The following is a 24,802-nucleotide window of genomic DNA, read 5'->3' on the forward strand; positions in this document are numbered from 1 at the left end:
GTAATATATCAGCTGCAGTCGAAGAAATGCATTGTATGCCAGGAACGTGACCGTTCTATTTTACTCCAGCCTTGCCAGCATTATGTCCTCTGTGAGCACTGTGCACCTAACAAAATTGAATGTCCCTATTGTAAAACTAAAGTAATGAACTGGTGATGAATATATTCTAGGTACAGGGACTAGCCTTTTGAAGAACGACTACACTATTCTAACAAATCAAAGCTGTAGTGCCCCCTCATGTTGGAAATATTTTATATTACGCAGTGAGTACATCCTACCCTACAAAATACAGCATTTGTCTCTGTATGACTAATTTTAAAAAAATACATATAGCTCTTTCCACTAGGAAAGCTTGCTATATGCATCTTGTTAAACCTGTTATTCACAGTAACTCCTTTGGTATTTTGTTAAGCACGTTTAGCTATACAGTTTGCTTTAGTCTGACCGTGCTTCATAGACAGTGTTGCTGCATTTCCATCACTTCTAAGTTTACAACTGGACCCTACCGCATGCATTCAGAAATGCAATTGAAGTAAACTGTAGGCACTTCAGATACCAAGTTCTAGTGTAGGATCAACTTGCTGTGTATTTCCAATGAATACTGCATGCAGAGCACTGCAGCTTTAGCATTTTTATGTTCTAGTATTTTACATATAAAATTTAAAAAGGAAAAAAAAAGACTAGGTTATGTGAAGAGGTTTAATTTCCTGTAAAGCACTTTGTTAACCTGGGTATTTTTTTTTTCATTTAGAGGATATAATAAATTGCTTTCAAGCTGCTTTGTAGTTTTTTTCAGAATATGTGATGATATAAAGCTTTGTATGTGTACTGTGAAACCTATTAATAGATATTTGGTATTCCAATTCTTACTGTTAAATTATAGTACAGTGAACATTGTTAGATTTCCTATTCTAATTAAGTACAATTATAAATATTAGTATTGTGCAACTTGCTAGGATTTTTACATTTTTCAATTTATAAATTAAATGCAAACTTTTAATGCTTAAAAGGATAACCAGCAGCAGTTTCATAAAGGCACATATGCTAAACTAAGCAAACAAATAGTCTGAAGACAAGTTTGCTATTTTATATAATAAAATGAACTAGTCTTTTTTTGTTTTTTTTTTCTCCAAAGTAAGCTGCATTGACCAGCTTGTGGTTGGAGATTTTGTAGCTAGCATCACAAAAATTTTTAATGAGTTGTTTTTTTTTCCTCCTCTGTTGGTGCAACTCCTAGCCTTTTAAGTATTTTAAATAACTATCTAATTTCTGGCCACTGTTACCAAGTGCCTTCTGCCTTGCCTAAACCTGAATTGCAATGACAACTTTTGTCAGACAGGCAAAGGTACTTTGTGAAATCTTTGCACTGATTATATATACACATTTATACTTAAATATATAATTAATGCAAAACCACAGACCAGCTTTCTCTTAATAGAAAAGAGGTAAGGTGCATAAAATTCAGGATAAAACCATACTGATTGTGGATGTTGAAATTTCCACCACTTGTTGTTCTGTCTGATTTCTGAGTATACTTACTGGAGGGCTAAGACCTTTCCTCTCTTTTACATTGGTCACTTGATTCAACAGCATTGTATGTACAAGTTGTAATTAAGAATGGAAAAAACTGACCTATTACTGTGTTGATTTAAATTATTTGTCTTCACTTCTTGTCATTCTGTATTAGAAGTCCATTAATAATATTGTCAACAAAGTGCTCAAAGAAACCTATAGTAACATATATTTTAAATCCTGAGTAAATGGATCATAAAATGTTGTTCACCATTAATTTTAAAATTTGTGATCTTTTTAAGACTTGAATATTGTTTCGCCCCATGTGTAAGTGTAGAGGAGTAGAGGAGTCCAAGTCCTTATTGGAACATCCTTGAAACAAGTAACTGAGGAAGGGGCTAGTTTGGTAGAAACTAATCATTATAGTTATGGATTTGATGTTACAACCAACCTTACTATTTAAACTTGCATCAAAACAGCGTGTTTTAAAAAAAAATCTGAACTAAGGCAGCTGAACTAAATTTTAATTGTTTACAGTAACATGTAATCAGGAAAACTTTGAAATTCCCATTCTATGTATAATTAATAAATTTGAGGTCTTTAAATTATACAAGTATCAATGACATTAAATATTGTATTAACTTATCTAAGCCAAAACCTCAAAAGCAGCCAGAATTAATGTCCTTGAATTTATGTGTATACTTCTCTTTCGATGATGGGTCCATTATTAATTGAAAGTCTAAATGACTATAACTCTGTATAGTACAGTAAACTAAATGCAGTGGTTAAGGACCAATTTCATGAAACACACTGTCACTAACCTTTAAATGCATTTGTAGATATGCAGTAAACTGAGGAACTTGTGTCCTGGTACACTGTGGATTTAGAGACTGTTTTCATCATGTCATTGGGTGGGTAATTTCCACCTCTGATAAAAATTCTATGCACATCAGTATAAATTTTGCAACTGAGTTGAACTTGCTTCTAGAGTAGAGGTTCACAGCCTTTTTTTTTGCCATGGACCCCTACCATTAACTGAGGGAGATCCGTGGACCTCAGGTTGGAAACCCCTGTTCTGGAATAATAAAATTTTACCATGTGAAATTCATTTATTTCATCCACCCACCAAATCTCAATCTCTCCCTATCCTCCACTATTGCTGAACTGTGTGCACAAACCAAACAAGCACTTTGCACTTTGGTGAAGTGTTATAATGGACTTCTGGATCACATGTAGTCTTTGCCAAAGAACTTTTCTGTATAGCAATTTATTATCTGTAGTTTTAACAAGACATGTATATACTAAACGGTAGCTTGTTATAGGCAGAATTGCTGAAACAGTGACCAAAATTAGAAATTTTAATTCTGTATCATGTTCTCAATAAGGGAAAAAAAATTCCACTTTTTGTATAAAAATGAAACTTATTACATGAAATGCTCTTTGATCACAGATTGCTAACATTTCTTTAAAAGAATGTGGATTGTGTTGAGTTCAGCAGCTATTAAGTAAATTGTATTGGGGAAAATAGCAACTTTACATAAGCAGTCAACAATTCAAGGTTTACTTTCATGTATTCAAGATTATTGTGAAGAAAACTTTTGCTTGGTATTTGTTATTTTTTCCAAAAGAAATAGTGGCCATATGCATCAATGCTTAATTAAACTGCTTAGAAGAATTTTGTAGATTTTTTTTTTGTATTGAAACATGTTAATGGTTAAACCTATTACATATTATTGCTTGTGCACTACTGTTGGCATTCATGAGGAACTATGTAACTAAATTCGTTCATTACTGCATGTACTGTACTCTGCCATCATTGTGATAGAAAACCAACGATTTGGGAAAAACAAGCCCCGTTTATTTTCACTTTGTGTGCTGAATGTGCGCCATTGACTGACGTGCAGTATTCATTATACATTTAAGTATTCACTCTCTTTTCATAAACTAGCAATTTGGCCAGTATCTAGTAATTGGAAGGAAACAGTATGGCAGGAAAAAGAAGAGTTGATATAAATCAGTATTAAGAATTTGTGTTGCATTAAAGCAAGATTATTAGTCAACTTTAGAGTAGCGCAGTGGTTAGCACAATGTTATTACAGCTTGGGGTATCAGAGTTCAATCCCAGTATCCTCTGTATGGAGTTTGTATATTCTCCAATGCATGGGTTTTCTCCAGTTGCTCTGGTTTCCTCCCACAGTCCAAAGACGTACTGGCTAGTAAGTTAATTGGTCATTGTAAATTGTTCCATGATTAGCTGAGGGTTAAATCGGGTTGTTTAGCAGTGCATCTCAAATGGTCTATTCTATGCTGTATCTCTAAATAAATACTTTTGACAAGGCAATTTCTTAACTGCTTTCTCCAAGTACTTGCCTATTACCTGCCCAAGCCAAAGACTTATAAAGGTAACAGAAATACCAGATTGCCTGTAGTTTTATTGGTGTCCTCCCTCTTGGGCTTCATGGGTCAGTATTTGTTCAGAAGGCCCAATCAAATTAATTTCCTTAATTGATATGTTGTAAAATTATATAGACAGCCTGAGCTAGGATTATCATTTCATGAGATAGCTGTCACTATTCCCATTAGATCTTGTTAGTCCTAACTAACCTTATATTTTTTTGTTCTTTGCACAATGTCAGTGCTGTACCAAAGCTTGTACATCACTGCAGCAGTGAACCGTTTGATCACACATTCACTGTCTTAAACCTAGATAGCACGAGATTAACTTATTCATTTTTTTTTCCCTGATCTGTCAGTTATAAATTATAAAATACTTTGGAGATGCTGAGTGACCTGGGCCTCACAGTAAACTACTGCCTCACAACACCAGCTGAGCATTTATCCTCTGAAACCCCACTACTTAGCATTAGTGTAACTTTTGTACAAGAAAGAACTCAATGAACTCCCAATTTAAAAACAAAATTGAAATGCAAAGTTGAAGTTGCAGAGCACTTGATAAGAAACATGAAATCCTGAACCCACAACATCCTAAATATTTGCAGTAAATTAACGTTTGATTCTTTTTCTGTAGTTCCTTCCATTTTGCTGAGTGATAGTGGGAAAATGTATATATTAAATGTAAGTTTTCTTTGACCTGCACACTTTGTGCTATATGTTAAGTATGAAGTATGCACAGAAGTAACCTGTGGAAGAAATGGTTAGCATTAATGGTGCCAAACTGGTAGAAAAGTGTAAATGGTCAACAAAGAGCATTTAAAAAAAGTAACCTACAGTGCCAAAACTGCCTTAAGAGCCACTCAAACATTAAATGCTGAATACTATGCCCCATCCTCAAGGAACCAATTGTATAGAAAAAATTGTCCAACTATATTACAAAAATATATCAAAGATAAACATTTACATTATCTAATGTGTTTTATAATTAAGACTTTGAGTTTTGGGTTTGGTCATTTAAGACTAGGAAGGTGGTACAGTTACATGCAGTGTGATAACGAATAAATTGCTGAAATTCCCATAGTGAGTAGCTTGTCAGGGTTGAAATAAATCTTTCCCAGGTATGTGAAGTCACTGAATGTGTGTTGGTATACAAACTATTTCCCCCACATAACGGTTAACCACATTGCCCAGTGGTTCCAAATTAGAGTCGAATTCTACACCAGCTTGACGTATTTGTAAGAATTATGAAATGCAGGGTTTAAGTATCTAGTGCGTGGGAAATAGGATTAGGTGGGTTTGCACTTTTTCAACCACCACAAACATAATGGCCTGACAGAACTTGTCATTTATTTTATGAATCCATCTCCATCGCTATTTTTAAAGATTTGTATCAATCCCAATTACAGATAGTTTAGTGAGATATGGGCTAACTGATACGATTTGTCAGTCATACTAAGCAGTCTGAGTTTATTCTTTTGAGACAGGAAGGATAATGTTAACAATTCCTGAATTCTATCCAGTGCCTGTGCCCTTTGATTCAATAGGTACGTTTGCTGTGTGGCTGAACCTTTTGCTATTATTTCCCTATTAATGAAGATGGGAGTAGTGCAGTTCCTCGTCATATTCCGATTACCCCTTTTGGAGAATTGTTAGCTGTGCTTTTGGTCTTCCCTGATTGCCCTCAGCAGAAGTGCAGCATTTCAGTTTATGAATAAACTTGTATCCTCCAGCAAGTGATAACTTTGTTGCACATCAGTAGGCGGGCTTTAAGGCTCATTTATTGTAATACATGCTTCAGTATTGAAATAGCTTGCTGCCATGTCAATAAAACATAATTCTGTGGCTATTACAGTAACACCTATTTTCTGCAGGGTTTGAGGAAATAATTGTTATAACTAATTAAGTTAATAACATAGTTTGCTCCACTTCACAATTGGTCCATGCTACAGAAAATCCCCAAATCACCACGGGCAACATTAATCAAAGACAAACAAGTTAAGCAACAACAAATAGTTAATCTTGGTTATTGTAACTTTTTACTGCCAGAATTGTTCATGGAAACAAATTGGATTCATTATATAAAAGCCCATAATTGACAGGTGGTAGATGTGCTGAGATGGCCAATTACTGAGACTAGCCTTCATCTTTTACCTGACGATAATTCCTTTGCTGTAAAATTCTAATTTTTTAATGGAATTAGTTTCTATGTGAACACACTTTCAGAATATTTATATGCAAGTTCCTCAGCCTGGGAAGAGCAATGAAATGGGAGGGAAAAAAACTCGTATTTTCTCAGGGTTTAAAGGAACAATCTGTAAACCATTCTGTAGCAGTCAAGCTGCATTTATAGATCTGTTTATTTTGAAAGCTCTTTGAATGGGGTTATTGTTATGACCAAGGGCAGCAGGCATGATGGGCTGTTGGAAAAATCCAGCAGCTATGTATTTGTGCTAGTTTCTGTGCACATCACCATTTCACTTCAAATGAAATACCCAATTGGCCCCTTCACCTTTTTTTGCTTTAATCCAATCATAATTATGTATGCCGCTTGCATTTTTTTTTAAATCAGAGGGCATACAGGACTGACCAATCTGAAACTTTGCATGAATAGAAAACCGCTAAACCAGTAAATAGTTGCTTCAGATCTGCAACAAACTAATTTACCCACCTTGTTCTCATGAAAATTTGACATTCAAAATCATAAGGTGCAAGAATTCAATTACATTACTGGCAAAATGTATTACATTAGTAACATATCCCTGACTCTGTGATTTATGTATTGATGTGGAATAGCTCATATCTTAACTAGTGTCTAAATATTACTGAAATATTGTCTTGGTATATTAATTTTGTGTGGTCAAAACAAGACCTTAATTGAATATTATTGGAATTTTTCATTTTGTGTATTAATTTATGGAAGCCTGTTGTATGCAGTCTAGGTGAGTGTACACAAACAATGGCGATCTGAATGGAATGTTCTTACAGAAGGTATTTATAAATGCATAATCATTTTACTCTAGTTCATTGTTTAAATTGTTAACACTTGTTAAGATTTTTACACTATAGCATTTATGCAGTGGTTTACAGAATTCATGGAATTATTTTTATTATCAATATGGGAATTAAAATAATTTTTGATCCTCAGTGTGTTGTTATTCATTGCTTCTCTTTCTCCCAGACTACTTTCATTCTTAAGGACTTAAAAATGAAGAGAAAAATTGAGTATGACTAATCTTAATTCTCTGGTCTTACCTAACTTTGCGTCTTGAAACTTCATAGCCAGGTGATTCCCAAATCTAATTTGGAAATTTGCGTTAGTGGGTGATTGAGTAACCTGTTCCAATCTGGTTGTTGCAAGTGAAACTAAGTTTACTTGGGATTACAGAAAGGGAGTAACACTTGAAAATTTCTCCTGTGGCAAGTGTCTTAATTTGTGATTAGGTTACAAGTATGGAGTGTGCTCCTTGAACTTAGTTTAATACTCAGTCACCCCAATGTATTCAATAAACTATTCACTCTGCTTCTCTAACGGAATAGAGTTAGCCATGGGGAGAAAATAAATGTTAAGTTTTGGAGTAAACTGGGCCACGATGATGCTATTTGGGATATTTTTCCATGCTCACCAGTATTAATAAATGACCCTTTCTACTATTGATAAAGCATTTAAAAACTTTGTTCTGGTTTCCAAATTTAAGCCATATGCTTTGCATTTGACATGGTAGAAATAAGAGTGCTGTCAATGGCACAGAAGGAAAAAATAATTAGTATCTATTTCAAATACCTTTCTCGCTGTCAGCTATTTCTTTAGTTCTCATTTTTCATGCTGTTATGGTGCCATTTTCTAATTTTAGGTTATAAATTCTGGATCGTCCTTTTGATCCATATTGTCCGCTTCCAACCTCCTGCCATAGACGTATTGCAACTTTGGGAATCAACAGTACTATACATCCCATACAATTATAGTTCCTAATTTTCAATGGGAAGTAACAAATTATGCTAGCTTTACTAGTAGTGCAATTTAACAGTGGTGTCAACAGCAACTTTAAAAAAAGAAATATTCCTGATACAGGGTTTTGACCCAAAACATAAATACCTGCCTCTTCAATGCTGTTCTACCTGCTGAGAACCTCTGGTCACTTATTTTTATTGCTCTACAAAGGATAAATAGCTGTTTATTTCCACAGTGAGATAGTATGGAGGTGGGGACTACTAACCAGCAGGCACTACAGATGGTAGCACTGTGCTCATTAACACCCTACAGGGTGCTCTGGAGTTGAAACACTCATGTTAATTTAACAATAGTTTTTCTCTGCTCTGTGATTTTCAGTCTGAAGTTGCAAATTAACATTCAATCTTCAGTTAATCCACTACGCAATAGCAAGCTTTTGGTAGCACCTCACCAAATTGACTTCATTCCATGAAACAGATGCATCCATATAGAGAGTTGAGATTGAATGCTTTAAAATTCTGTGCAAAATTCTTTAAAGTAGGCTAAAATGCTCACACAAATGAACTGAAGAATAACCAATTACGAACAGGTAGAGGCTTATTTGTGCTAGATTGAATGTGCATCTATGTAACATCATTACCCAGGAGCATTCCAAAGCTTATGAAATACATTATTTTAAAAAATGCATTCACTTGTAGGAAGTACCACATCCAAATTGCAAATAGCTAATACTCAAACAGTATTCTGATTTGAGAAATAAGGAATTTGTACTGAAAAAGTCAATGAAAATAGTTTCCAACCTACAGTATCTCAGTGTCAGGTTGCAACAAGGAGAAACTTTTGGTCACATCCATATACCACTCGGTTCCATTTATCCATCATGTTGGTGACCGAATTTGACCTGGTTGAGGCTGGAGTGGTGGGAGGGAATGCAGTTCTTACTTCACAGAGTCCTAGCCATTGGGTGGCGCACTGGACCAGTTGGATAGATGGAGTAGCCAAATAGGTTTTACTGAATGCTGCAAAGCTAAAATGCAACACCGACTGTTGCTGTTTTGGCTAAGGGGATCTCTGTAATGGGTGAAGATGCGTATTTTGTAAACTGTTTAATTACTGTTTATTGCAGTAGCTTTATGTTTTCACCTGTACTTTTAGAAGCCGACCCAGAACAAAAGAAAATGACAGCTGGACTTCATTAATAGCGAGGTTGCAATGTAATGCCCGTCCACTTGTCAAAAGCACCATGGTCCTGCTGTAGTTTAGAATTTGTTCAGGAACAGGAGTTGACAGATGCTCACTGGCAAATCAGTCTGACACCTGTCTTAATCTTGACCCTTTTAATTATTCCACACATTAATATCTTTTAAAGAAAATCCAGTTGTGTTTCAAAGTTGATTTTAATTTTAGGAAGCTATATACAGTAGTTCATTAACATTTTACTTATTTAACCACAATGCAAGGCTACAGACCTGAAGTTCTGTTTCTCTCTCCAAGCTACTCTTATGCATTATCCCCTGTATTTTGTTGTTTTATTTCACGTGATTTTGCTTTTTAAAAGTTCAACTCCTTACACCCCTTCACCATTCTCATTCCAGCTTTAATCTGATAATTTTACTTAACATCTCAGATGTAGAAACCAACAAACTAAAAACCATCTACTCAAGAATGAAGTCAAACTTTACACTTCAGTCTCCTTTTGCAAAAATAAAATCAGTAGTACCAGCAGAGTTTGCATTAAGCAAAAACATTCCTCTAAATTACACAATGCCTGTTGTAAGGTCCGGAGTATTCATCTGCTGCACATGGTGATTCGTCCAAAACCCTGGGGCCTCTCTCCCGTTGTTAGTGTCCCGGGATTTGAGGTGTGGCTAGAGCTGGTATGGCCTCACTCACTAAGAAAAAAAAGAAACATTTTAGTGATGCTATGGTACAGAGTTGAAACTTTTTACTGATTTCTTTCATAAGCCCCCTTCCTTGCCTACTGTTCTCCAACCCAAACACAAAATTTCTTGTTCCTCCAATTCTCCTAAAATTCCTAAAACACCTAAAATTCCCTGGTTCCAAGCTGTTCTCCCACTGAACAGCAAAGGGAGAAAATTAAAATAGGTGGGGTAGAGTATTAAACAATTTAAAGTAGACAAGATTTCCAGACCAGAGGTCAGTCACAAATTGGGGGGTTGTGGACACTCTAAAAAATCAATGAGGATTTTTTCCACCAAGAGTGGTGAATCTTTGGAATTCTGAAATACATTTAACCAGTTTTCAAATGGACTACATCTTCAACAATTACTCCTGTAACCTGAAATCTTAGAACACCAAATTAAAATGGATAGTAATATAGGGCGTGCCCATCTATTGGGTTTTTAGATGCATTCATAAATTTTTTACTTCTAACTGGTGGTTCTGCAGTAATCTGGATTTATATTAAGGGAGTCATGGGACAGAGTGCATATGGAACTTGGTGCTGAGCTAAAGGATCATCTGTGATGTAAGTAAATCATGGACCAGGAATGAAGGGATTTAGAGCCTTCTATTTTTTATGTTCTGATGATAGATCAGCTAATGAATGGTGAGATTACACAGGGGATTCAAATGAGTTGGGTAACAGAAATAAAGGGTGAGTGACATGTACATTATCTCAATCATAGATGGGGAAGCGAAAGGGCTGAAAGAGGAGGACAACAGCCATGAAAAATCTCCCAGCTATGCTCATTATCCTCAGACAAAAGGAAAAGCAAGGCCCAACTTTTTGACCCAGATCAAACCACATGGGCAGCATCAGGAAGATATACTGAACCTCACCTCAACAAGTACCACGTCCATTAGAACTGACCCACTCTGGAATAAAAAAAAGCAGTGATATGTAAAGGGGTGAGGCAATACTCACCGGACAGGAATGTAGTGATGTTGTGGTGTGTCAGTATATTCTTTAGCCTCTGCACCTCTGCTAAGAGTTTATTGCGCTCCTAAATTGAGACAAAAAAAATTAAAGGAACAGTGAATGGAGAAGCTACATTAAGTTCAGTTAACACGAGGAAATCTGCAAATGCTGGAAATTCAAACGGCTGGTGTGGTATACTGCATCTGATGTGGCCTTTTATATATTGGTGATACCCAACGCAGACTGGGAGACCGTTTCGCTGAACTCTCAGTCCGCCAGAAAAAGCAGGATCTCCCAGTGGCCACACATTTTAATTCCACGTCCCATTCCCATTCTGATATGTCTATCCATAGCCTCTACTGTCAAAATGAATCCAAACTCAGGTTGGAGGAACAACACCTTATATACTAGCTGGGTAGCCTCCAACCTGATGGCATGAACATTGACTTCTCTAACTTCTGTTAATGCCCCTCCTCTCCTTCTTACCCCATCCCTGATATATGTAGTTGTTTGCCAGTTCTCCATCTCCCTCTGGTGCTCCCCCCCCTCCCTCCGTTCTTTCTCCTGAGGCCTCCAGTCCCATGATCCTTTCCCTTCTCCAGCTCTGTATCACTTTCGCCTATCATTTCGTATTTCCCCCTCCCCCCACTACTTACAAATCTCTTACTACCTTTCCTTTCGGTTAGTCCTGACGAAGGGTCTCGGCCCGAAACGTCGACAGTGCTTCTCCCTATAGATGCTGCCTGGCCTACCAGCATTTTGTGTGTGTTGTTGTTTAAGTTCAGTTACATTAAACTCTGTAGTTTTGGAAATCTTGTTATAGGACAGATGTGGTTAAACTGGAAAGAGTAGTAAAGATTTACTAGGATGTTGCCAGCTCTGGAAGGCCTGAGTTATAGGGAGAGGCTGGCCAGGCTAGGGTTTATTCCTTGGAACACAGCAGAATGATGGGTGACCCTATAGAAACATTTAAAATTTTGAGAGATATACATAAATGAATGAAAATAATCTTTTCCACAGGACAGGGGAATCCAGAACCAGTGGCCATAGATGTAGGGTGAGAGGGGAAAGATTTAAAAGTTCAAATTTATTATCAAAGTATATATACCAAATAAAACCCGGAGATTCATCTTATTGCAAGCTCCCACAAAATGAAGGATCTATAAAAAGCCACACACAACAAAGACTACTTACTGAACATTCAATGGGCAAGAGGACAAACTGTGCAAATAGTTTTTTTAAAAAAAGTAAACACATAACACGTACAGCATGAGCTGCAGAGTACTAACAATGGAGTCAGTTCAGTGCTGAAGCAAGTGAAGCCAGTCGGACAACCCAATGGCCACAGGGCAACAATTGCTTTTGAACTTGGTAGTGTGGGACCCAAGGCTCCTGCACCTCCCATCCGTTGGTGGTAGTGAGAAGAGAGGGAGACTGGTCAAATGCAAGCAAATAGTGCCGAACACCTCAGTTTCCTCTCGGACTCCATGTTTTTAAATCTGCCTCAATGCTTTAGCCCTCACAAAGTTACAGGGCTGAGCACAGGTTTGCTTTCTGCGCTCGTGTCTCGAAAGAACAGTCGCTCCCAGCAATGGCAACCCTGGATCTGAAGGGTAACTTTTTCCACACAGAGTGGGTGAGTATATGGAATAAACTGCCAGAGAAACTTGAGGCAGGTACATTAAGGTAACACCTGGATGGATGGGTCTTAAAAGAGATGGACCAAATGCATGCAGCAGACTAGCTGATGAACAGTGGTTGGTGTAGACTTGCAGGGCTAAATGTTTTGCTGTAACATCTCAGTCTGATTAAGCAACAGACAAAATGTTGGAGGAACTCAACAGGCCAGGCAGCATCTATGAAAAGAGGAAACAGTCTATTTTTTGGGTCAAGATCCTTCAGCAAGACTGGGAAAAAAGATAACTCAGAGCAAGAAAGTGGAGGAGAAGGGGAGGAAGTAGTACAAGGTGATAGGTGAAACGGGAAGAGGTGAAGTAAAGAGCTGGGAAGTTGATTGGTGAAAGATAAAGGGCTGGAGAAGGTCTGATAGGAGAGAGTAAAAGACCATGGGAAGGCGGAGGAGCACCAGAGGGAGGTGATGGGCAGGTAAGGAGATAAGGTGAGAGGGGATAACGGGAATGGGGAGGGGGGGAATTACCATAAATTCAAGAAATCTATGTTCATGCCATCAGGTTGGAGGTTGCCCAGACAGAATATAAGGTGGTGTTTCAGTAGAAGGTAGAAACAGGAGGTGCAGGATAAGGAAAGAATAAGGTTGGTGGCGGTGAATTGGAAATTCCCAGAGTTAGTAAAGTCAGAGATACTGCGGGTGACAATTGCCTGATTCTCCTAAGTGGGGTCCTGTTAAAGGGGTAATAAGTCTAAGTGCCTGAGAGTTGTTGCTTGACCTCAGCATGGTAGAGGTCAGTCCTCTGGCATTTTGTGTGTGTTGCTTGGATTTCCAGCATTTGTGGATTTTCCTCCACGTTTGCAATCTGATTAACCTGTATTGAGGAGTAACTAAGAAAATTGATGAAGACAAGGTAGTAGGTGTAGCAACACTTCTGACAAGTCCTGTATAGATAGGCTTATCCACAAAATTGAAGTACAAAGTATCCAAGAAACCTTGGCAAACTGGACCCAAATTTGGCCTGGTGATCGGTAGAGGTGGGTGGCTATTTCTCTGACTAGAAGTCTGCAACAAGTAGTGTACTCCAAGGATTAGTGCTGAGACTTTTCCTCTGTCATATTGGTTGCATTAGTAAGTTAGCTGATGACATGAAAATTGTGGATAGCAAAGATATCTAAGGATAGAGGGCAACATAGATCAGCTGGAAAGTTGGCTGGACCAATAGCAGATGGAACTTCACCCAGCTAAGTGTACATGGCAAGGATCTTATACAGAGAGATCTTATGGTGGAAGTTCATAGTTCTTGGAAAATGATGAGCACAGGTGTGTTAAGATAGTGAAGAAGGCATTGGTGTTGCTTACCTTCAAAGGCTGAGGCACTGAGTATTAGAATTGGGACATCATGTTGTATTGGGGACTTAGAAAGAAGATTAAGAAGCAGGACCTCTAGAATTGTAATCCGTGTCATTAGTCTGGAAGGGAATGAAGGTTCAGGACCCAAAGTAGGAATGCATTGGGTGAGAAAGTTCAAGCAAATAGAGAGGTTAAAGCAAGCAAACAAGTTTAGTAGGCAGGCAAGGGAAGGAGACAGAACAAGGAAGGTCTGCAGGGCCAAATTGCATTTACTTTAACTCAAGCTTCACCAGGTAAGGTAAACTCAAAGCTTGGATCAGCCCATGGGATTGTAATATCACCGTTATTACAGAAACATGATTGAGGGATAGATAGGACTGCCAGCTTGGAAACACACAAGTTCAAAGTAATTTTATTATCAATTTACATATATGTCACCATATACAACCCTGAGATACATTTTTTTTGCAGGCAAATCCAATAAATCCATTATAGAATAATAACTGATAGAGCTTTGACCAGTGACCAATCTAGACATCCGAAGCTTGAGATGAGGTGATTTCACTCTGATCCACTGCTCAAGTTGAAAAAAGGGAGCAAAGAGTTGCGGCAGGGTAGCTGAATGCTCCTTTTGTGGGATGTGGGAAGGCAGGGAAGCCTCCAGTGTCCCTGATGGTTACCACTGTGAGAAGTGCATCTTGCTGCAGCTTCTCCAAGTTAAGGAGCTGGAGCTGGAATTGGATGAACTCTGGATCATTGGTTGAAGTGGTTATAGATAGGATAGAGAGAGAGGTAGTTTCACCCAAGGTGCAGGACACTGGAAACTAGGTGGCTGTCAGGAAGGGAAAAGAGGTTAAGGAGCCAGTGCAGAGTACCCCTGGGCCATCCCCCTTAACACAGGTATATCACTTTCAATACTGTTGGGGGGAGCAAGGTGGGGGTTTGACCTAACAGGAAAGTCACAGTGGTCGAGTCTCTGGCACTGAGTCTGGCTCTGTGACTCAGAAGGGAAGGGGAAGGGGAAGAAGAAGCATGCTGTGGTGATAGGGGATTCATTAGGAAGATTATACAATTTAATACATGGCTATGGAGTTGGTATATGAGGGAGGGTATAAGATTTTTGGATCATTGGGTTCTCTTCCAGGGAAGGTGGGACCTGTACAGAAGGGACAGTTTGCACCTGAACTGGAGAGGGACTAATATCCTGGTGAGAAGGTATGTTAATACTACATGGTGGGGTTTAAACTGGAGTTGCAGGGGGTGGGAACCAGACTGCCAGAACGGTTAGTGGAGAGGTTGTGGAGGCAGATGTTGCTAAGACCTCAGACAAAGTCTGGAATCAAAAGGCTGAGCATGGTGCCACTCGTATCCTGAGCTGCATATATTTCAATACAGGAATTATTGAAGTAAAAAAAGCAGATAAGCTTAGGGCATGGGTCAACACCTGGTATTATGATGTAACCATTAGTGAAACTAGGTTGCAGGAGAGGCAGGGATTAAAGAAGCAGGGGTGACCTTACTCAAAAGGGAAAATGTCATGATGCTGCTCCATCAGGACAGTCTGGAGAACTCAACTAGTGAGGCGCTATGGGTGGAACTGAGAAATAAGAAAGGTATGACCATGTTAACAGGGCTATATTACAGACCATCCAGCAGCCTAATGGATTTAGGGGAACAAATGTGTAAAAAGATGGCAGACTGTTGCAAGAACCATGAAGTTCTTACAGTAGGTGATTTTAAATTTCACATATTGACTGGGAATCCCATATTGCAAAAGGACTAGATGGAATAAAATTTGTCAAATGTGTTCATGAAAGTTTCCTGCATCAATACATAGAAATCCCAATGAGTGAGTGTGTGATACTGGATCTGCTATTAGGGAATGAGACAGGTCTATGTAGGGAACACTTTGCATCCAGTGACCACAAACAATGCCATTAATTTCAAAGTAAATATGCAGAGATACAGTTGCAAGAAAAAGTTTGTGATCCATTTGCAATTACCTGATTTTCTGCATTAATTACTCATAAAATGTGGTCTTGGTCTTCATCTAGGTCACAATAACGGACAAGAACAATCTGCCTAAACTAATAACACACAAATTGTACTTCTCATCAATACTGCGTGCACCATTTAAACAATCAGTCTAGGTTCAAAAAAGTATGTGAACCACTGGGGTAATGTCTTCTATAAAAGCTATTTGGAGTTAGGTGTTCCAATTAATGAGATGAGATTGTTGTAGTTTGTAGAGGTGCCCTGCCCTATACAAAAGACACACAAAGTCAGGTTACTGTGAGTCGCTGACTTTTCTACTCAATCGGCAAACGTAAGTGAACTATGTCATCTCAGGCTTTCAATGACTCTGACTGGTCACTGCTCAAAGCTCCAGAAGTCCCACGAGTCGCTGACCTTTCTACTCAATCAGCAAACCTGAGTGAACTATGTCTTCTCAGGCTTCGATATTTCTGATTGGCCACTGCACAAAGGATTTTCTGCTTCTTCGCAGACTCCATGCGCTTGACCAACTCCTGCCAAGTGTCCAGCTACCTTCAATGATTTATACCCTCAGCCTGCTGAATGATCCTAAGTTCATCCAGTTCCAGCTCCGACTCCTCAACGTGAATTGTTAGAAGCTGCACCTGAAAGCACATTCACACACAAAATGCTGGAGGAACTCAGCGAGCTAGGCAGCATCTACGGAAAAGAGTACAGTGGGTGTTTCGGGCCAAGATCCTTTAGCAGGACTGCTCTTTTGCCTTCTCTCACTCAATCCTCTCACTGAAGTCTTGAAGAGCTAAAACCTCAAAACCTCCACTCTAACTCTGTTCACTCCAATGATGGCTGATCCACTTGCCTCTGCCTTACTTTAATTTGACCCTACTAGTCAATCCCAAATGCGGATTGGCCACTGCTCAAAGCTCCAAAACTGCCTTCGCTGCCTTTTCTACTTAATCAGTGAACTATATCTTCTCAGGCATCTGATCTCTCTAATTGGCTGCTACTCAAAGCTCAAAAAGTGCTTGAGGTTGCTGTCTTTTCTACTCAGTTGGTGAGCCTGAGTGAACCCCGTCTTCTCAGGCTTCTGAGCTCTCCTGTTCCCAAAGGTTCCATATACTTCAACACCTGCCAAGTATCCTGTCACCTTCAAAGATTTAGGTCCTGTGTCCCTAAATACCTTTTAGATCTGTACATTTTAGTCTATATTATTTCTTGTGTCCTTCTGCCAAAATGTTCACTTCATTCTTCTTAATTTCACTGACACCCGTCTGTATCTTTGGAGGATTTGACCACTGGGGAAAGATGTAACATCATGAAGTACCTTGACGAGGTCAATTTGAAAAGAATATTTCCTCAGAGAATTTAGAACTGGAAGTTTCTATTCAAAAGTAAGGTCATCCTTTGGAGACAAAAAAACGCACATTTTTTCCTGAGGGTTGAGCCTTTTACTGAAATGATAGTGGAAGCAAAGCTTTTGAGTATTTTTTTAAAGGGAAAAGTAGATTGCTTCTTGATAACTGGAGGCGCATAAGGGGTAAGGTTACTAGCAATTGGCAGGAATGCAGAATTCAGGTTACTATCATACTCACTGTAGTGTTGATTAGCTGAACAAACTCAAGGAGCCAAATACCTCACTAATGCTACGAAACTGATTGTTTTATACGCACTTTGTTATCTGGGGTGTAGGGGCGGGGGGGGGGGGGGAAATCAGATTTTGAACTCCTGCCTTTTTTATGTGGGGAAAATAATTGCAGTGAAACCAGTGAAGTTCTGCCTGAAGGCTTCCATTCTCTGACACTGATTTCTCTTCCACTTTGCCATCTACATCACTGTATAAATTTACTTCTTGATCCATGTCTCTCACCTGCATAATATTCATGCACCTATAGAAGACTTGCTGAGTTCTTTTTATGTTCACTTGGGCTTCTTTCCATGTTCTCCAATTGCCCTCATTTTCCCTTCTACCTCCTATCATCTTGCTGTATTCAGCCCAGTTCTCACTTGAATTCTTCATCTGATATCTATCACACACATTTTTTCTGTTTTTAATTATCTATAAAATGTGAGCTCTGGCTTTGGTTCCCCGTCTTTCACTTTTGTGTGAATATAAGTAACCTCTTCTTGAGACATCTCTTTTAAAGGTCTCATTGTTCCGTTACAACTTTAGCTGCCAGTCCACTCTGCCAAGACACCCCCTCATTCTATTGTTAGGCCTCTTCCAATTAAGTTCTGATTTAGATTGGTAATGGAAAGAGGGTGCGAATAATCCACATCTTTGATATTCTCCACAGTTTCATGATCCTCTTGGCTCACTTCATTCCCTGGAAGTAGATTCATTAATGCATTCTTCCTCATTGGGTCAAAAAAGTATTGATCAAGGAAGTTCGTCTGAACAGGTTTCAGAAATTCTTCTCCTTGATACTCTAATGTGGTAATTAAAGGGTTGCATGCATACTTCTCGAATTGCTCTGGAGATTTCCTTCAGCCCACTCTCACCTTTTGGTGTTTACAGAATAATCCCAATTGCTTGATAATGCTGTCCTTTTAAATTTGTCCTCGATTTCCTCAAGAACAACTTTTCTCTCTTATACCATTATTATCAGTTTGGTCATTGCTGCAATGCTGCCAGCTTTTCTGCACGTCACATATCTAGACTTGTAAAATATTCAATTCTTTTCTCTTTCCAGACATGTTCAATTATTGTTGCAACATCACACATATCTCACATCTATTTGTGCCTGCAGCTCACCTGCGTGTTTCGCCATACTTTGCATTTACAGTATACATGCTTTCTGAACTCATGATCGTCATTCTCCTAGCCTCACTTCGTTTACCCTGACTTGAGGTACTACTTCCTGCTCTTGTGCCAGCTGCCACTTCCACTCCCTTATGTCACATGTTCCTCAGTTCCTTCTGCAAACTGGTACCTGTTTTCCTACCAATTTTTGATGGAAACTTTCTCTCAAATTTGTCTACCACAGAGAATATTCCAGCCATATAGCATTTGGTCTAGGGATAACTGTAACTAGATGAAGGATCACAAATTGAGGATGAAGTTCTAGGTGAGGGGATGGAAAGGGAATAGAGAGGGCATGACACTGGGTTGGGGACATTAATAGTACAAAGAAGCATAATGCCTTGAATTTAAAGAAAATAGTGATGCTGTCTAAATAAATATCAAGAGCAGAGTAGGAAATTAAATGCTGGAAGCTGCCACTTCCATATTGATTTCAAAGTGAAAGTAAATTCATTAACAAAATGTCACCATTTATAACCTCGAGATTTATTTTCTTGCGGGTGTGCTCAAGATATCTGTAATAGAATAATAGCCATAATAGAGTCAGTGAAAGACCACACCGATTTGGGCATTCACCTGGTAGCAAAAGACACAAACTGCAAATACAAAAGAAAGAAATAATAAATATCCAGAACATGAGATGAAGAGTCCTTGAAAGTAAATCCATAGATTGAGGGAACAATTCAATGATGGAGCAAGTGAAGCTGTGAAGCTATCCCCTTTGGTTCATCAGGAGCTCAACGGTTTAAGGGCAATAACTAGTCCTGAACCTGGTGGTGTGGGTACTGAGGCTCAAAGTAAATTTATTATCAAAGTACATATCTAGTAGGGCTGGTCCATGGTTGAGATTCTAAATTGGAGAAAGGCCAATTTTGATGGTTTCAGAAATGATCAGGCAAGTCTGGGTTGGGACAGGCTGTTTTCGAGCAAAGGTGTACTTGGAAAGTGGGAGGCATTCAAAAATAAAATTTTGAGAGTACAAAGTTTGTGTGTGCCTGTCAGAATAAAAGATAATAAGTGTAGGGAATCTTAGTTTTCAAAAGATATTGAGGTCCTGGTTAAGCGATAAAAGGTGTATAGCAGGTATAGGCAAGCAGGAACAAATGAGGTGCTTATGGAGTATAAGAAATGCAAGAGAACACTTAAAGAAATCAGGAAGTCTAAAAGACATGAAGTTGCTCTAGCAGACAAGGTGAAGAAGAATCCTGAAGGATTCTACTGGCATGATAAGATCAAAACAAGTTCTAGGGACAAAACTGTTCCTCTGGAAGACCAGAATGGTAATCCATGTGTACAGCCAAGGCAGATGGGGGAGATCTTAAATTAATTCTTTGCATCTGTATTTACTCGGAAGATGGATAGAGTCTGTAGAAGTGAGGCAAAGTGGCATCAACTTCACGGACCCTGTACAAATTACAGAGGAGGAGATGTTTGCTACCGAGGCAACTCAGCATAAATAAATGCCCAGAGCTGAACAAGGTGTTTGTCATTGGTGATTGGGAGGGGAGCGGGCAGTTTAAATGGTTTTGGCATGGACTAGATGGGCCAAAGGGCCCATTTCTGTGCTGTACTCTATGACTCAAACCATAATAGAATGAACCGTTGGGCGTTCAACCAGTACCCAAAAGACAACATACTGCAAATACAAAAATAAAGAAATAATAATAACAAGTAAATAAATTTAACAATATTGCAAAGAAGAGATGGAAAACTCTTGAAAGTGTGTCCACAGGTTTTGGGAACACTTCAATGATGGAGCAAGTGAAGTTGAGTGAAGTTATCCCCTTTGGATTAAGAGCCTAATGGTTGAGGGGCAATAACAGTTCCTGAACCTGGTGGTGTGAGTCCTGGGGCTCCTGTACCCTCTTCCTGATGGCAAGAGTGAAAAGGGAGCATGACCTTGGTAGTGGGGGGTCAAACGTAATGGATGCTGATTTCCTGCAACAACATTTCCTGTAGATGTGCTCAACGTTTGGGAGGGCTTTACCTGTGATGGACTGGGCCTTATCCACTACTTTTGGTAGGATTTTCCATTCATGGGCATCAGTGTTTCCATACCAGGCTGTGATGCAGCCAGTCAATTATACATATCTATACAAGTTTGTCACAGTTTTAGACATCATCCCAAACCTTCACAAACTCCTAAGGAAAGAGAGGCGTTGCTGTAGTTTCTTCATAAATGCACTATTGCTGGGTCCAAGACAGATCGTCCGAAACGATAACGCCAAGGAATTTAAAGTTGCTGACACTCTCCACCTCTTCCCCTCAGAAGAGGGCTGGCTTATGGACTTCTGGTTTCCTTCTCCAGAAGTCAATGATCAGCTACTTGGTCTTGTTGACATTGAGTAAGAGCTTGTTGTTGTGGCAGCACTCAAGACAGGTTTTCAATCTCCCTTATATATGCCAATTCATCACCACCTTTAACTTGGCCTATGACATTGGTGTCATCAGCAAACTTGACTGTGGCATTAGAGCTGTGCTTACCCACACAGTCATAAGTGTAAAACAAGTAGAGCAGGGGGCTGAGCAGACAGCCTTCTGGTGCACCTGTGCTGATGGAGATTGTGGAGGCGATATTGTTGCCAATCAAACTGACTGGGGTCTGCAAGTGAGGAAATCGAGGATCCAATTGCACAAGGAGGTACAGAGGCCAAGATCTTGAAGTTTAGTCTTGAGGAGATGATGGTTTTGAATGCTGAACTATAGTTAATAAAGAGGATTCAGTATAAGCACCTTTGCTGTCCAGATGTTCTAGGACTGAATGAAGAGCTAGTGAGATGGCACCTGCTGTGGACCTGTTACACCGGTAGGCAAACTGGAGCGGATCCAAGTCACTTCTCAGGCAGGAAGTGATATGTTTTATCACCAACCTCTCAAAACACTTCATCCCGATGGATGTACATGCAACTGGATGATGGTCACTGAGGCAGGTTACCTCGTTCTTCTTAGGCGCCAGTAGGTGGGTATCTGAAACTGCAGATGCTGCAATCCAGAGCAGCAGACAAAAAGCTGAAGGGTCTTGATCTGAAATGTTGATTACCAATTTCCTTCTAGTAATGCTGTCTAACCCACTGAGTACTAAGCTTGTTGTGGTCTGGTAGCTCAATATTCTGGAGTATCATAAGGATAGTAAGAGAGGAAGGGGAATTGATTCAGGACAAAGATGAAATATTGCCCATTCATTGGCATCTTTATTTCATCCTGTTATTGACATTCCCTTTGTTCTACTACTCTCCCACACCTTCTCTATTATTTAGACTAACTTGCTTACTCATTTCTGATGAAAGGTCATTAACTGGACACATTAATTGTTTCTTTTCCTGCTTGCTGGACTAGCTGAGCTCTTCTGGCATTTGTTTTCATTTCAGATTCCAGCATCTGCTGCTATCTTTTGCATTAAACTGACTGCAGAAACCAAAATGCTGATCAACACACACTTAAAAAAAGACAAGAATCAACATTTTATCTAATGAACAACTTGATAAAGGTTGTGGACCTGGTATGTTCATGTTTCTACCCGAAGAGGATTTACAGGATTTTCCACTTTTATGCATACCACAGTGTTGTTTTGAATATATACTTTGAAGTGCTGGTGTAAAACACGAAGGAGATAGTTCCTGGAGGTATTCAGAAGTATACAGGATGAAGCGATGAAGTCATGAAATCTGAACTGACGTAGTAAAACTCTCCACTCATACTTCACTCTGCCCACCACCCAAAAGGCAAACTATGGGGAGTAAAATTTCAGCAAATTGCCAAAAAAAATTAATCAATCAGAAGTTGTCATCAATAAATGTCAACCCTCTTATCATCCTGCCCCATACTCCAAATCCCACCTCACCTCACTGCATCTTTCTAAGGTCTCCTCTTGCAAGTGGCTTTGTTCTTCAGTTTCTGTTTTCTCTTGACCAGTTTTCAAGTAGCCTGCATCTTCAAATATTGCTCGCAGCAATTTCCTGTAACCCTGAAATACACAAAGTAGACTGTGATCTGCATCATGAGAGACTGCTTAGTTTCTAACTGGTGGCTGCTGGAGAGGAGTAACAGAATTAGAGAGAGCTACAGTCTCCCTTTGCTTGAATGATAGAGCCTGGCTGTGAAGCTTTCTCGGGTGAAAGTCTTCTTCAAAACTTAGTACGCTGAGTAAACAGCATCTCTGAGGGCAACAGAGAGGCACAGTGAGTACAGCCACAGCTCCAGAGATGAGGGTTCAATCCTGACCTCAGGTGAGGTCTGTGTGGAGTTTGCACGTTCTCCCTGTGATAACATGGGCTTCCTCCAGAAAAGACATGTAATATTGGATCATTTTTCTCAATAAATAAATTAACAAGTATCATGTTTTTTGTGATATTTATTTAATTGAGTTCCATTTATCTAGTTTTAGGACGCGTGAAGATCCGATCACATTTTAGGTTATATTTATGAAGAAATAGAGGGTTCACAAACTTTCTAGCATCATTGTAAGCCTATGTCTAGAGATTCCATTCACTTGAACAGGATTTTTGGATTTCCAACATTTATGCCACCAATCTCTCATAATTCTGGTAATTACTCTTTCCTGAATTCCTTTGTCCTTTATTTATCCTGGAGCCAGATATAGCAGTACTGTCCTTTTTATCTTATTGTTAGTTTATATCTACTCAGACTCAGGCCCAACTAAACATACAACATACCTGCTGAGTAATGAGCCCATCGTAAAGTGACTGTTCTGCACGGTCCCATCTCTTCTGCAGCTCTTCCTTCAGATTAGGATAAACTATAGAAATAAGCACATTTTAGCAGATTCCATTTTAGCAGATTCCACTCCCTCCCATTCTACCACGTACCCAACATCACACCCATTACCCACCCACACCTTTTCCCCTCCAGAACATCCTACAATTAACCTCAAACTCTCATCACAACCATCATCCCTAAACACATAATCTATTCTCTCGATCTTTAATCTTCTTATACTCAGAACCTCCTTCACCCCTCCCACCAAACTTATCTCAGCTCTTCACGCTGATGACAATATTGACAATATGCTAACACCACACCATAAACCATATTCAGGCTCTGGCTGGATCAAAGCATGTTGTCAATCTGAAGTGTGGGATAGCATTGCAGTTCCTATTCTAGCAGGAGAGTGACATCACTTTGCCTGAACACCCATCCTTAGCCCTCCCATGCTCTGAGAAATGGCTTCCTTACCCACCCAGTAAGGACTGTGGATGGCAGACCAATGGCGTCTCAAAGGTCAGCCAGTAGATGCAAGTGTGCGGCTCAGAGACATGGGCCAGCTTATGGCTGGTTCCACACGTTAAAAGGACCTGCAAAGAAGAGAGAAAAACAACGTTGGGAATGGCAGAACCATTAACCTCACTTTGTTGGAGGAACCCAGGATCTGTAGCCTCCATTGTGTCCAGCAAATCTTCAAGGTGTGATGCCTCAAAAAGGTGGGCTCTATCATTAAGGACCCCCCATCACCCAGGACATGCCCTCTTCTCATTACTACCATCAAGAAGGAGGTGCAGAAGCCTGAAGGCGCACACTCAGCAATTCAGGAACAGCTTCTTCCCCTCTGCCATCAGATTTCTGAATGGACATTCAACCCACGAACACTGCATCACCACTTTTTTTCTATTTCCATTGTTTTCACTATTTATATACACACACACACACTGTAATTCAGTCTTTCCTTCTATTATTATGTACTGCCACCGCAAAGTTAACGAAGTTCACAACATAAGCCAGTGATATTAGACCTGATTTTGATTTGTGAGCTGTGAGAGACTGTACCTGCTGTGACAGCAAAAAAAAATCCCTTCTCCGAGTAACTCAGTGCACTGTCATTATTTATCTGCAGTATGCTGTTAGCTTATCTTACAGCAGCAACAAGGAATCTGGAAATATTGGTTTCTGGCTTCAGATTTCTTCAGCTTGCAAGTAAATAGCCCTTGAGGTACTGTCAGTTGAGACCCAGCATTGAGCACAGGAATAGGGAACACCTACCTTAGTCTGTCTGTTCCTGGTGGCACAAGAATCTCCCTCCTTCATCCACATTCCCACAAAGGTATTGTTTTCAATCTCCCACTCCTGCCATATTCTACAGGACAAAAGACAGTCAGATTCCATCCACAGTTAATTTTCTGAATCCTGACTCTTTCCATGTTTATGCCCCAGCCTCAATGGAATTGCATGATGATATAGTCCATCTCTACCCCCATCTCAGCAACACTCACCACCTGACAAAGGCGTGAAACCAACTTAACAGGTCACATTCTGACAACCCAGGATACAATTTCT

General features: G+C 39.4%; 2 protein-coding genes across 5 annotated transcripts in view; one reads left to right on the top strand and one right to left on the bottom strand.

Annotated features, from left to right (window-relative positions):
- Positions 1-9,574, top strand: part of unkl (unk like zinc finger) — a 179,468-nt gene extending 169,894 nt beyond the window's left edge. For both annotated transcript variants that reach the window (XM_059979675.1, XM_059979676.1), the window contains one exon: positions 1-9,574. In XM_059979675.1, the coding sequence (XP_059835658.1) occupies positions 1-156 (156 nt within the window). In that variant the 3' untranslated portion in view covers positions 157-9,574.
- gnptg (N-acetylglucosamine-1-phosphate transferase subunit gamma) overlaps positions 9,296-24,802 on the bottom strand; it is a 22,866-nt gene continuing 7,359 nt past the window's right edge. For all 3 annotated transcript variants that reach the window (XM_059979681.1, XM_059979683.1, XM_059979682.1), the window contains 6 exons: positions 24,509-24,602; positions 23,712-23,826; positions 23,188-23,270; positions 22,356-22,478; positions 10,743-10,821; positions 9,296-9,747 (listed from right to left, as the gene is read on the bottom strand). In XM_059979681.1, the coding sequence (XP_059835664.1) occupies positions 9,698-9,747; positions 10,743-10,821; positions 22,356-22,478; positions 23,188-23,270; positions 23,712-23,826; positions 24,509-24,602 (544 nt within the window). In that variant the 3' untranslated portion in view covers positions 9,296-9,697. The remainder of the gene's footprint in view (positions 9,748-10,742; positions 10,822-22,355; positions 22,479-23,187; positions 23,271-23,711; positions 23,827-24,508; positions 24,603-24,802) is intronic.

The sequence above is a fragment of the Hypanus sabinus genome, chromosome 9, assembly GCF_030144855.1.
Source record: "Hypanus sabinus isolate sHypSab1 chromosome 9, sHypSab1.hap1, whole genome shotgun sequence".
Taxonomy (NCBI): Eukaryota; Metazoa; Chordata; class Chondrichthyes; order Myliobatiformes; family Dasyatidae; genus Hypanus; species Hypanus sabinus.